Genomic DNA, 14,100 nt, shown 5'->3' with positions numbered 1-14,100 from the left:
TAGGGGACATTGATAGTTGAAATCTTCTCTGGGAAAGATTACATGCAAAATAAAGGGTTATTGGACTGCAATATAGTAAGTTATAATGGCCACAACAGCAGTTCTGAAAACATTCCCTAGAAGCACTCAGCAACAGAGCAATAACAAACTAGATAGTTACTTAGGCCAAGGAAAGGAAGCAAGTGATCTAAAAGTCTCCCTTAAGTGAATGATAATAGGGTGTAGGTTAGGGACAGAAGAGGTAAGGTAGGAAGAGGTCTATAGAGCAGAACAGAGAAGAGCAGCTGAATTTAAGGTCCTGCTGAAGCTGAACATGTCTAATTCCAGCTACTCCAGAGGTTGAGGCAGAATGCAGAGTTGGAGGCTGGCCTTGGCCATTTAGTGAGACCTCATTTCAACAAAAATAAATCTTGCTCAGGTAACTGACCTTTTGAATTTGGAAAATAAATGGAATCAATTTGTCTTGGAGCTGTATTGACTAGAAAATTTGTTTTACCTTTACTTTTTTTTGGTATTGGGGATTGAAGCCAGCCATGCTTAACTATTAAGCCATATCCCCCACCCTTTTATTATTTATTTACTTAGATACCAGAAATTCAACCCATGGACACTTTACCGCTGAGCTATATATCCCCAGTGCTGTTTATTTTTTGAGACAGGGTCTCAGTAAGTTGCTTAGAGATTTCTAAGTTGCTAAGGCTTGTCTTGAATTTGTGATCTTCTTGCCTCAGCCTCCAGAGTCTCTGGGATTGCAGATGTGCCATCATGCCCAGTCCTTTTTATTTATTTAGAGACAGGTCTTGCTAAGTTGCTCAGGCTGGCTTCAAATATAAGTAGCTGGGATTACAGGCGTGTGCCACCACACCTGGCAAATACTCTTACTAAATGGTAAAACACAATTCTTATTTGATCATGACAAGATTTTCCCTTATTCAGGAAAAAAAAATTGCTGTATCATAAACATAAGCAGATGAATTAATTCATATTGATTTACACTACTTATTATCTCTTCTATATTAACAGCTCTGACTACAGTTCAAGTGAAAAGAATGGAGTTTTAATAAAATGAATTTTTGTCAAAACGTCCCCAATTCAACGCCAAGCATTTCTGTCAATGGCAAAAGCAAGATAAAAATGGCAAAAGAATCATAAAATTAGCACCAGGTCAAAATTATTTTGATTAGGCAAGGGCAAAAAAATTACGTAAACATTCTTTCTACGTAAATTCTTCTTTTCGGCAGTATTGTGGATTGAAACCAGGGTCTTTTTGTTTTCGAGACAGGATCTCACTGAAGGGCCCAAGCTAGCCTCAATTTACAATCTTCCTGCCTTGTCCCCACTTTTGTCACAGACTGTTTAGTGTCATTATGGAATTAGACACGTTCAGCTTCAGCAGGACCTTAAATTACTGAATTTGTGATCTTCTTGCCTCAGCCTTCAGAGTCTCTGGGATTACAGATATGTGCCATCATGCCCAGTCCTTTTTATTTAGTAATCCCAGATAGCTGGGATTACTGGTATTCACCAGTATACTTTAACATTTTTTTGTGGTGCTAGGCAAGTGCTCGACAACTGAGCTACACCTCCAGTCTTTAAATGTTAATACTTTAATTTCTTCCTATAGTCAGCATATTTTAAAAAATAATCATGTTTTTCTTGAACTTGTGATCCTCCTGCCTCAGCCTCCCAAGTCACTGGGATTACAGGGGCAAGCCACTGCACCCAGCTTGGAAAACATTAACTTTCAATTTTGGGATATCAACCCCTCTGTTATTATTTTGGGGGTGCTAAGGATGGAATCCAGGGACTCATGCATGCTAGGCAAGCACTCTACCCCTGAGCCATATCCTCAGCCCCAGGATGTCAAAACTTCTAATAGAGCAATCAAGGTATTTTACCCCATACCTCTTGGGCCACAGCATGTGCCAGTGGCGTGGGTCTGGAAATTACACTGCAGGAACAGCTGGGTCAGGGTTAGGGATCTCAAAAAGCTGATCAGTGTGGTAAAGCCTTTATTGCTATTCAGCCACACTCTGAAGGCAACACTTGTTTCCTGTAATCAGAGATTAAAGATGTCTATTCTCTTTCCATTCAAGCACCTACTGCCTTTTCAAGGGTGGTGGTGATATGGTTGGGAAAGAAAAGGGCAATTCCCCGTTTTTGTCCTGAAGGTACTCAAACAGCTCTTTAAAGATCTCTACTACCAATGACCGTGAAGTATGACAGGTTAAGAAGCCCCCTCCTAAAACTTATTCTGTATATTTTTTTTCTTTCCTAACTGGACAGATGGGGACTGGGGTTATAACTCAGCACTACTATTCAGAGCTTGTTTAGCAATGCATGAGGCCCTGAGGTTGATCCCTAGCACTGCAAATAAATGAACAAAGCCAGAAATTCAAATGGAAAGACAATTCTGTACCCTGATACTAAACAGTCTGTGAATAAAAATGTTACAAAGAGAAAAAGAGAATTTGGATTAGCATGTGAATTTCATTAAATGGGACTCTGGTTAAAAATCAGAACTTACAGGAGTAGGGATATAGCTCAGTGGTGGAGCACTTGCCTAGCATGTTTGAGACCCTGGGTTTGAACCAACCAACAAAAAAGTAAGGTTGCAGGGTGAAGGTGGAGGAAAAAAAAGAGGGTAGGAGAGAGAACATGGTATTTCCTGTTTTTCACCTGCTCAGTCTTTTCATAGAATACTTTAGCAAGGGGAATTCCAGATGATATTGAAATATACTTAGTAGCAGCATTTGGGCAAAAAAGAGGAGTTTGTGGTCTTTGGGTCAGCTAGCTAAAGAAATCAGTCTCAAGTAGTCATCGGTTTGGAAGTGGGGTAGATGAACTGGGAACCGCCAATGTAGCATGACTAGGAAGTACCTAGATAAAAACTCCTGGAAGCTAGTCCTTTTTATTGACAGAATCAATAGAACATTTGGTAGCATGGCAGACTGGTCACAATGTCCTGCCACCACAACTTCTGACATTCAAATTAGATCTATATAAATGTGAATCCTTTTTATTCTTTCAACTCTGTATTACATACACGGAGGGGTTTCTACATTGGAACAGTTTCACTCACACCATCCCTATTTACGCAGTTTTTGAAGACTAAAGCTTGGTCCAAATTTGTGAAAAGGCGACAGGCTAAAAGAAAAATTAACTTGAAGAAGCTATCCGGCCCAATCAAGAATGGCTTAATATTATTCATTTTCTTCTTTGAACATCTTACTTAAGTGCTTTATTAGAGCCACTAGCGCAGGGTTCCCACCACATGCCTCAATTTGTTTATAGGCTTTAGATTCAAGCTCTTTAAGAGTATTCCGAGTGTATTCAAAAGAACCTACATCCTCGAGATAATGTACACAATATTTTTTAATATCTATGTTTTCTGTTCTTTGGCGCAAGATGTTCTGCACCTGGGTGCTTTCAGGCCTTGACCAAATAGCATGAATAGTAGGGAATGAGAATTTTCCCTCTGTTAGATCTTCACAAAAACTTTTGTTTTCACTATATTCTTTGGAGTGCAGATTAGCATAATCATCTCTAATTTGAAAAAAGAGGCCAAGTGTATTAAGTAATGGCTTTAAATCTTCTTTGTAGTCAGAGAATAGTTGCATGAGACCTACTGCTAATCCAAACAGTCCACCAGTCTTTTGCAGCACCATGGCTTTATATTCTTCTTCAGTGGGACAAGTGTAATTATCCCTCCAGTAAATGTCCAGGCCTTGTCCCTGATGGAGTTCTAAGAGCTGGCGGGTAAAAAGTTTCACTGCATCTGGATGATCCAGAGTTAGGACTTTTTCTAAGCCAAGGAAATATACATAATTGGCTGAATTGATGACAGACGGAATTCCATAGATGCTATGTGCTACTGGAAAGCCACGTCGGAGTTTTGAATTGTCTTCAATATCATCAATGAGTAAACTGGCATTGTGCAACATTTCTGTCACTTCAATGATAATCTAAGAAAAAAGAAAGAAAAAAATTACTTCACATTATTTGAAGTATTCAAAACAGTTTATATTTAGTGGTAGTAATAGATTAAGGAAGTCTCGGGTATCTTAAATTTCATAATGAGAAATTATTTAGCAACCTGAACATAAGACAATAGTGGATGAGCATAAAACTAAGTCAAGAAAAGTAATTTCATGAGAAATCTATTAATTTGGGGAGATCGAGAATGAGATTAGAATTGCCTAAATACCTGTAATTTGTCGTCTGGAACCTTTAGCCAATGATTAAATGCCTGTGAAAGTTTGGTTCTCACTTGTTTACCTGCAATTAAAAAATATGACAATAAAACAATTATTTACTTACACAACCTTCCTTCAAAACACATCAGATTTGGCAAATGCACCCCCATCAACCCATTACCTACTGCAGAGATTATATTTCACTGCTAAATACCCAACCCTATCCCTCTGAAATCAACATGCTAAAGTGCATAATCTTTCAGAATTAGAGCAGATAAGAAAGATTCTAGATAGATTCTATGGCACTTCAGGAGGCTTTAATTTTTTTTTTTTGGTTCCTGAGACTGAACTCAGGGGCACTCAACCACTGAGCCATATCCCCACACCTATTTTGTATTTAGAGATAGGGTCTCACTGAGTTGTTTAGCACCTGGCTTTTGCTGAGGCTGGCTTTAAACTCATGATCCTCTGGCCTCAGCCTCCCGAGCCTGGGATTACAGGCATGTGCCACGGTGCCCGGCAGTATGCTTTAATTTTTTTAAAATATTTTTTTAGTTGTCAACCGACTGGACTTTATTTACTTACATGCAGTATTAAGTGCCTCACACATGCTAGGCAAGAGCTCTACCACCTAGCCACAACCCCAGCCCAATAGGCTTTAATTTTTAACTTGCCATCAACAACTTCTGAATGAAACAGGTATTTGTAGGAAATCCTCCTGCCTCAGCCTCCCAAGGTGCTGGAACTACAGGTGTGCGCCACTGAACCCAGCACAGAAAATCTTTTGAGATTATATTATTATAGATCAAGAACATATCTGTCCAAGGCATGGTCATGGTTCTTTTTTTATTTTTTTTTTTGTACTGGGAACTGAACCCAGAGGTGCGCTTAACTACTGAGTAACATCTTAAATAAGTGAATGAACTAACCGCAGAGCGAGTATCACTCAAAAGCAATATCCTGGATTTTTCTTTTGGGTACTGGGGATTCAATGTAGGGGTATTCAACCACTGAGCCATATTCCCAGACCTTTTTTTTTTTTTTTAAAATATATATTTTATTTAGAGACAAGGTATCACAGAGTTGCTTAGGGCCTCGCTAAATTGCTAAGGCTGGCTTTGAACTCATGATTCTTCTGCCTCAGACTCCTGAGCCAAGGGTACCACCGTGCCCAGTTTCCTGGCTTTTTCTTTCTCTCTCTTCTTTGGCACTGGCCTCAAACTTGCAAAACTCTACCTCAGCCTCTTACGTCACTGAATTACAGATATGTACCCTTACACGGGGATGGGTTTTCTTAAACATTTCTGACTTCACTCCATTTTTCTTTTTAAAAAATTAACTTTAGCAGTAAGTTTCTATTAGGGTGTGCCAGAACAGAAATACTACTGATCATGATAGTTTCCTAAGTGTACCTAAGGAGCTAGCATTCTTTTGGCTTTTTTTTTTTTTTTTTTGGTACAGGTTCTCATTACGTTGCCTAGGGTGGCCTAAAACTCTTAGGCTCAAGCTATCCTCTTGCCTCAGACTCCTGAGTACTCGGGACCATAGGCATGAGCCTGACTCTTTTTTTTCTTCTTCCTTTTTTCTTTTGTGGTGAGGGGACTGAAGCCAGGGCCTTGTGCATGTGAGGCAAGCACTTTACTAACTGACCTATATCCCCAGCCCTTTGTTTCACTGAGTTGCATCACCAGCCTTTATTATTTTGAGATAGAGTCTAAGTTGTCTAGGCTGGCTTTGAAAAATGGCAAGTGATTCTTCTGGCACAGCCTCCTGAGTTGTTGGTATTTCAAGTGTGCATCAACATGCTGGGCTCTCTTTTGGCTTTTCATAACTATATTTATCCTACTCAGATTCAGGAAGAACAGAAAAGCATGTTACCATTGTGATGTGGTCATAAAAAGGTGATCTACCACTGAGGTACACTCTTAGACCTTTTTCAATTTAAGATAAGGTCTTGCTCTGTTGCTGAAATTGGCCTTAACTTCAGGTGTGTGCCACTATGCCCATCACTTCTTATATTATTTTTATGAGAAAGAGCATGCCAACTTCCAAGTAACTTATTTATATAAGTAAAAAAAAGTTTTTTATTTTTTTTTATTTTTAAAGAGACAGGGTCTCACTATATTGCCTTGGCTGGCACCAAACTCCTGAGCTTTAGCAATTCTCCTGTCATAGCTTCTCAAGTAGTTGGAACTACAGGCATATGTCATTGTGTCTTGCTGTAAATGAAACAAACAAAAAACAAATTGTCTTATAGTGTTGAGTGTTGTATCTAGAGCCTTATGCATCCTAGGCAAGTACTTTACCACTGAATTACATCATTTAACTTCCCCAAATACTTTTTAAATTTTTATTTATTCATTACTGGAAATTGTACGTAGAGGTGTTTAACAATGAGCTAAACCCCCAGCCCTTTTATTTTAAAACAGTCTTGCGAAGTTGCTTAGAGTGACCTCAAATTTGTGATCCTTCTGCTTCAGTTTCTGAAGTTAATGATACAGTTGAGTGCCAACAGGCCAGCTTTATTTTATTAATTTTTTTTTTTTTTGTATTGGGGATTAAACCTAGGGGCACTTAACCACAAGGCCACATCCCCAACCCTTTTTCCTTTTTGAGATAAGGTCTTATCAAGGATCTCTTCGCTAAGACCCTGTCTCAAAATAAAAAATAAAAAGGACTGGGGATGGGCTGCAGTTGTAGTTCAGTGGTAGAGCAGTTGCCTAATGTGTGAGGCATTGGGTTTGCTCCTCAGTACCATATTAAAAAAAGGGGGGGGCGGGGGCTGGGGATGTGGCTTGGTGGTTAAGTGTCCTTGAGTTCGTTGGTACCAACGAACAAAGAAAACAACAAAACAAAACAACTTCATATATAAACATAATAAGGCAGCCATTAAGTTAGAAAGCTGTGTTCAGGTGATACTCCCTTATATAAAATAATATGGTTATTTTCCAGATAAAGTGACTTAGTTGTATTAGTTCTCAAAGGAACTAATAGTGCAAGAAATGCCAGTAGTTGTATAGTGTGAGACATGAACATGGAGGGGGACACTTTAACATGGAGTATAAATTAAATTTTCTGTTGTTATACAAATCAGAGATTTCCCCTAATATCTAATAGTGAAAAAGCCAGGTTTGGAGGTACAGTCCTGTTATCTCAGCTGGAAAAGTAAGGCAGGAGGATCTCATGTCCTAGGCCAAGGCCAGCCTTGCCAACTTAGCAAAACCCTGTCCCAAAATAAAAATAAGAAGCGCTGGGGATATAACTCTGGGGTAGAGTGCCCCTGAGTTCAGTCCCCAGTACTGCAAAAAATAAAGGGGAAGGGGTTAGGGGCGGAATTTGAATTTGCGATCATCTGTAAAGAATAAACATCCAAAGAGGCCTCAAAATGTTTATTTTTAAAATTTTATTTATTTAATATATTTTTTAGTTGGACATAATACCTTTATTTTTTTGTGGTGTTGAGGATTGAACTCAAGTGTCTCACACATGTGAGATAAACACTCTACCACTGAGCCACAACCCCAGACCCAGTACATTTATTTTTTGAAGTATATCAATGTATTTTTTAAAAAAATGTTTTTTAGTTGTAGATGGACATAAAACTCTTATTTTTTATTTTTATGTGGTTCTGGGGATCAAAACCAGTGCCTCACGCATGCTAGGCAAGTGTCGTACCACTGAGCCACAACCCTAGTCCATCATTGGATATTTTTAAAATTACTTTTTAGGAGTGAATAATTATAAAGTTGTATTTGTAAACTTTCTCTAATGTATCTCTTTCTTTCTTTGCAGTACTGGGGACTGAACCCAGGGGTGCTTTACCAGTGAGCTATGCCCTGAGATATCTTTAATTTTTATTTTGAGGTAGGGTTTTCTTTAAGTTGTCCTGCCTGGCCTTGTAGTTGTGATCCTCCTGTCTCAGTCTCCTGAGCTGCTGGGATTATAGTTAATATATCACTTTCAGCAGGAAATCTCAAAGGCTGATAAAGCTAACCTTTTCTGTTTGCTAACATTTGAATGACCACTACTGTCTGATAACTATCCTATACAGACTGTAACTGAACTGTTACCCGGTAACTGAAGTAAGTACTTGTAGGGTTCTAGAAGAATTCTTTGGACAGTTTCTTGAGTCTTCTCCATTGTTTTTAAATTTCAAAGCTGATCTGTAGAAAAGAAGAAACAGAAACATGACCTTATGAACCAAATTATCAAGCATTAAACTGTCAAGAAATTTGTATCTCAAGGTATTTTGGGAATAGCATACCTTTAGTTTGGTTTAACCCAATTTTTTTCAGTTGTTGATGATGGACCTTTATTTATATGTGGTGCTAAGAATCAAACTCAGTGCCCCACACATGCTAGGCCAAGCACTCCACCACCACTGAACCACAACTGCAGCCCCTGGTTTAAAAATTTTTATATGTATAAAATATTGAAAACATTAAACCAGGAATGGTGGCACACGACTGTAATCCCAGCAGCTTGAGAGGCTGAGGCAGGAGGATCATGAGTTCAAAGCCAGCTTTAGCAAAAGTGAGGCACTAAGTAGCTCAGTGAGACCTTGTCTCTAAATAAAATACAAGACAGGGCTGGGGATGTGGTTCAGTGGTCAAGTACTCCTGAGTTCAATCCATAGTAGCCCCCCGCCACCAAAAAAATTGAATGTTCTGAATATGCCTATATAGATGGAAAGTAGATTAGTGGTTGCCGGCACAGGAAGAGCAAGAACTAACTGCTAGTGAGTAATGTTTTTTTTGGAAGCATCAAACCATAAAATTAGATTGTGGGGCTGGGCATGGTGGTGCACACCTGTAATCCTAGTGGCTTAGGAGGCTGAGGCAGGAGTATTGCAAGTTCAAACCCAGCCTTAGCAACTTGGTGAGGCTCTAAGCAATTTGGCAAGACTCTGTCTCTGAATAAAAAGTAAAAAGGGCTGGGGATGTGGCTCAGTGGTTAAGTGCTCCTGGGCTGAATCCCCAGTACAAAAATAAAATAAGATAAAAATTAAGATTGTGGAAAGACTGGGGTTGTAGCTCAGTGGTAGAGTGCTTGCCTAGCATGTGTGAGGTCCTGGGTTCAATCCCAGCACCACATAAAACTAAATAAACAAAATAAAAAAATATTCTGTACATCTACAACTTAAAAAGAAAATATGGAGATGGTTGCACATTGTTAATATACTAACAACCATGGAACTGTCCACTCTTCTTGATTGTGTGAGATGGCATCACACTTTGCTGCCCAGGCTGTTCTTAAAACTGTGGGCTCAAACAATCCTTACACATTAGTTTCCCACGTAGGTAGTTACTACCACATCCTGCTTAAATTGTACACTTTAAATGGTTGGTATATGGTATATAGATCACATCTCATGTTTTTTTAAAAATACAATTCTTCATTGAAATGATTACACGGGTCAAAGAGTTCAGCTGATTTAAGTGGTTTTCTTAGAAACATAATGTATTATTATGCCTTGCCTAGTTTCATCAACCATAAAAGACTTAAATAATTGAAATCAAACAAATGTCAAAACAAATCACAGAATTAGATATTTTCTTTATTAAGTGATTATATAAATTAGTAAGCATGTTCCTTCTATGAACATTAAAATAGCTTTTTAAAAATTTTGTTACTGGGAATTAAACACAGGGGCACCCTACCACCAAGCTACATTCACAGCCTTTTTTTGGGGGGGAGGGGGTACTAGGGATTCCCCAGTCCTATTTTGTATTTATTTAGAGACAGGGTCTCACTGAGTTGTTTAGCACCTCACTTTTGCTGAGGCTGGCTTTGAACTCATGATCCTCCTGTCTAAGCCTCCTGGGATTACAGGTCTGTGCCACCACACCCAGCATCTCTCAGCCCTTTTTGAGATAGGGTCTCAACAAATTGCTGGAGCTGGTCCTCCTGCCTCACCCTCCAGAGTAGCTGGGATCACAGCCATGCTCCACTGTGCTTGGCTGGCTGGGTTTTGTACCTCCAGTCCCAAGATGGTTGTTTATATATTTATAATTTAAATGGAAGTACTCATATTTGCTCTAAAATATGAGACTCTGTTTTAAAATATGCGTTAACTTGAATGTAATCATATGTATTAAAAACATTTCCCTGTAATGTTTTATTATTTGAAATTTTTATGTACTTGCTGAGGCTGGTTTTAAACCTGTAGTCTCCTTCCTCAGCCTCCCAAGTCACTGGAATTATATGTATGTGCCACTGCATCAGGCTTACTTCAATATTTCTTAAAGAGTATCATGGTCTTTATAGGGTCCTCCTTTACTGCTGAATCTCTATCTCTCTGGCGATCTATTTCTATTTTTACCTGTCACATTTTAGGAGTTTATCATTTTTGTCCTCTTTCTTTTGCCTTTTGGGACTATGATTTGGTCTGCAGGATCACAAGACATCTTCTAATCAATATTTTTGGCTTAATTGACAATATACAAACGTAAGAATAAACCTAATATGGTATGGCAGTTCAAGATTAGTGCTGCTGAAAGCATTACACATCATAGAATTTTGGAACTGGAAGGCAACTCAGAGTTCTCTTAGTATGCTTGAATAAAGCACAAGAATATATTCACTTGGGTGAGTGTCACTTTTTTTTGGTGCTGGAGATTGAACCAGGGCCTTGTGCAGGGTAGGCATGCAAAAACTCTACCAACTGAGCTACATCCCCAGCCCCCAAGTGTCACATTTATGAAATCAGGTATACTTTGTGTTATTTTGCCTAGTCAAAGGTCTTTTTCGGATTCACTAAGTTTGGGAAGAGGACTAGGAATCTCCATTTTTAATATGCATCATATACAATTCTTAGGGAGCTGCTTGAGAAAATGATAGAGGGTCTGAAGATAGCTTCATCATACTGCATGACAACACAACCAAGGGATGGGCTCATATTTTTATTTACTATAATGCTGAGGGTGCATTCCTTGATTTCTAAACCTGCTCTAGTAACTTCATAAAATTAAATATGAAGCCCATTTTTTTGAAGCCAGTCATCTGAGACTATGATCTCATCATCCACCACCTCATGGATAAGGCAATTCTAGTACCTACTACTGCTTACAAGTATCAATTTTTAAAAAAATTTTAGCTGGACATGATACCTTTATTTATTTATTTTTATGTGGTATTGAGGATTGAACACAGGGCCTCACACATGTGAGGTGAGCACTCCACCACTGAACTACAACCCCAGCCCCAACAGGTATTAAATTTAAAAATGTAAAATAACTTAACTCATTAAATACAAGACTCTTTGTACATATTTTCAGTAGATGAACACACTGATGCCTTGATCCATACTCCTAAGCAGAGCTGAAGCTCCTGAGTAAATACTGACAAAGTGCCAGAAAAGTAAATGATTTCTAAAAGCTATTAAGAACATAGAAAAGCTGCAACTGCTCAACCTGTAAGAACCAGCTAATGTTCCTGCCTTAGCAGGTACCTAACATGAAGGTAAGGTGTGAACCCCATCATGCCTGTTTTTCCACTATGGAATGAGATACCAACAGGAGGAAAGAATAAAACCTCTACATTATCTAGTCATTGTGAGGCAGACAGAAGGTCTGTGAGAAAGGAGAGTTAAAATGAAAATACACAGATTACCACCAACTCTGCAAGTATTTGGATGCTTCCACCAAGTATAAACTATTTCAAGGGTAGGAGAAACCTTTTGATATAATAAAAGCTATGGATCTTCTTAAAAAAAAAAAAAAAAGCCAGTGTGTAAATCACTAAGCTCCCTCCCACATACATATGCACAGCAACAAAAATAAAATCTGTACCCAACTTTTCAGGAATCACATAGACCCTGAATGCTTTACCTGCACCTCAGATTAAAATCCTCAAAGAATATTTTCATACTTTTAATATCAAGCAAATCTGGTGTTTGCATAATAGGCCAAGACATAATACCCATTACCTTAACTATTTCTCTGGTAGAAGGGGAGGATACTGGGGATTAAACCAGGATGTTCTACCACTAACTTATGCTCTCAGCTCTTATACACACTGGCTAAGTTGCCCAGGCTGTTCTGGAAATTGTGATCCTCTTGTCTAAGCCCCCAGATTTGGGATTACAGGTGTGCATCGCTGTATCTGGCTCCATCTTAATTTTTTATTAAAGGCAGATTACAAATGGAAATCCAATCTCAATTCTTGTAGGTATCGAAAAATCAGTTTGTCTTGTCTTTTTTAAAATATTTTTTTAGTTGTAGGTGGACATGATATCTTTATTTTTATGTGGTGCTGTTGATCAAACCCAGTGCCTCACAGGTGACAGGCAAGCGCTCTACCACTGAGCCACAACTGCAGCCTTCTTATCATGAGTCCAAGGGGACCAGTAAAGGGGCAATATTAGGAAATGTTATTGGGTGCACGTATGAACAGGTAACAACTAACCGCACCACTATGTACAATTATAAAGTACCAATACAAATACGGGGGGGGGGGAGGTCTAAGGACTTATTTGCCCCGCCCACCTTTTTTACTTAACAGTCTCAGTTTATCAGAGCCGCAAATCCGGCTTTCATTTTTATGGTGAAAAACTACAGAATGCTCCAGCCAGAGTTTCAAAACTATTTTCTCACTTTTAAAAGTTAGAACCTGCCGGAAACGTGCTCAGAGTGGATCAGTGAGTTCGATCCTTGCATCGGCGAACCACGGCCACCACAGGGCCTACGCGGCGGGCCTCATTCCTCCCAGCGGAGAGCCCCTGAGGCAGCCCCCGTGCGCCCCACCGCAGGGCCGGTCCGGCCCGGCTCGCCGCTCCCTCAGGGCCCCGGGGTCCTTTGCTCGGCTCCTCCTAACCCCCGCCGACCCCTCCGCCAGTCCCCGCGCCCCGCACCGCGACTGAGTCTGTCCCTCGCCCGTCTCTTCGGAGCACGCCCGCTTGTGCGCTCCGGCCGCCCTCCCGCCGGCCGCCCGGCATCACGCGCGGCTGCCTCACGGCAGGCGCCCACCACACGCGCGAGGCCTGGAGGGCTGCAGAGCACCCACTCGCGCCAGCGAACTGGAACTTCCGCGCAAAGCATTTCTTTAAAGGGGAAGGTCTGGATTCAGAATTACTAAACCCGGACAGACGAAAAGCGCGGCGGCTGGGTGCAGGGGAGCCCTCCCATTACTAGGGACGCGTCCCATCGGCAGAGAACTTCGAGTCCCGGGGGTCACCTGAGACATCCCCTTCCGCCCGCTTGGGCCGCTCCTCCTCCCTCTGCCAGGCTCGGGCAGTCACCCGAGCGCCGGGTCAGCATCCGGGTCCTCTCACTCCTTTCTTCTCCCCACGGCTGCGGCCCCGCCCCCGCTGTGTCCCATCCGGGTCCCCCCAGCCACCGCCACCGCTCACGGTTTCACGATGATCTCACGACTTTACGCCGTCGGTCGGGAGCAGCAGTACCTCATGTCAGCTTCCCACTCCGGAGTTCAGACCAAGGCTCCTCCCGGCGCCTTCATAAATCTCTCCTCCTACTTCACCACAAAACTCTCCGCCCTCCTCAGTCGCCAGCGACGCCGCATTACTCGTAGCAAGAAAATGCGCCATCCCGGTCACACTGCGCAGGCGTTGTTGTCACCTCCCCGTTTCCAGGTGGCCCCTCCCTCTTTCCCTCCCGCTTCCGTCTCACGCAGGCGCGGGGTGTTGCGGATCTTGCAGTTCTCGCAGGGTAAGGGTTTGCGCATTGGTCCCGGGAACTGGACTACATTTCCCAAGATGCTTCGGGGCGTAACTTTCTGTTTCCATAGAACTGGTGGGAAAATGGCGTCGTTGTTTGTATGCTGAGGACCAATAGAAACAGGGCAAAGGCGGGCTCTGGCGGACCCCGACCAATCCGAGGTCGTCTAAGAGGCCATCCGGGAAAGAAGTAAGGGAGGGGAAAAGAATCAAGAGGAGGGGAGAAGGAGG

General features: G+C 41.1%; 1 protein-coding gene across 5 annotated transcripts; it reads right to left on the bottom strand.

Moving 5' to 3' along the window:
* Nucleotides 1-2,892: 2,892 nt before the first annotated feature.
* Nucleotides 2,893-13,764, bottom strand: Ggps1 (geranylgeranyl diphosphate synthase 1). 5 transcript variants are annotated; one of them, XM_076831453.1, is made up of 4 exons: nt 13,546-13,764; nt 8,267-8,359; nt 4,208-4,278; nt 2,893-3,965 (listed from the first exon to the last, which is right to left on the bottom strand). In XM_076831453.1, the coding sequence occupies exons 2-4, from the start codon at nt 8,334-8,336 to the stop codon at nt 3,204-3,206; spliced, it is 903 nt and encodes a 300-aa protein (XP_076687568.1). In that variant the 5' UTR covers nt 8,337-8,359; nt 13,546-13,764; the 3' UTR covers nt 2,893-3,203. The 5 variants fall into 5 exon arrangements, with proteins under 5 accessions (XP_076687568.1, XP_076687569.1, XP_076687570.1 ...); XM_076831454.1 differs by having other exon boundaries at nt 13,597-13,764; XM_076831455.1 differs by lacking the exon at nt 13,546-13,764 and adding an exon at nt 13,371-13,465.
* Between the last annotated feature and the right edge of the window lie 336 nt (nt 13,765-14,100).

Source organism: Callospermophilus lateralis, chromosome 13, assembly GCF_048772815.1.
Source record: "Callospermophilus lateralis isolate mCalLat2 chromosome 13, mCalLat2.hap1, whole genome shotgun sequence".
NCBI lineage: Eukaryota > Metazoa > Chordata > Mammalia > Rodentia > Sciuridae > Callospermophilus > Callospermophilus lateralis.
The sequence above is the reverse complement of the archived record's forward strand: the minus strand, read 5'-3'. Positions and strand labels throughout refer to the sequence as shown.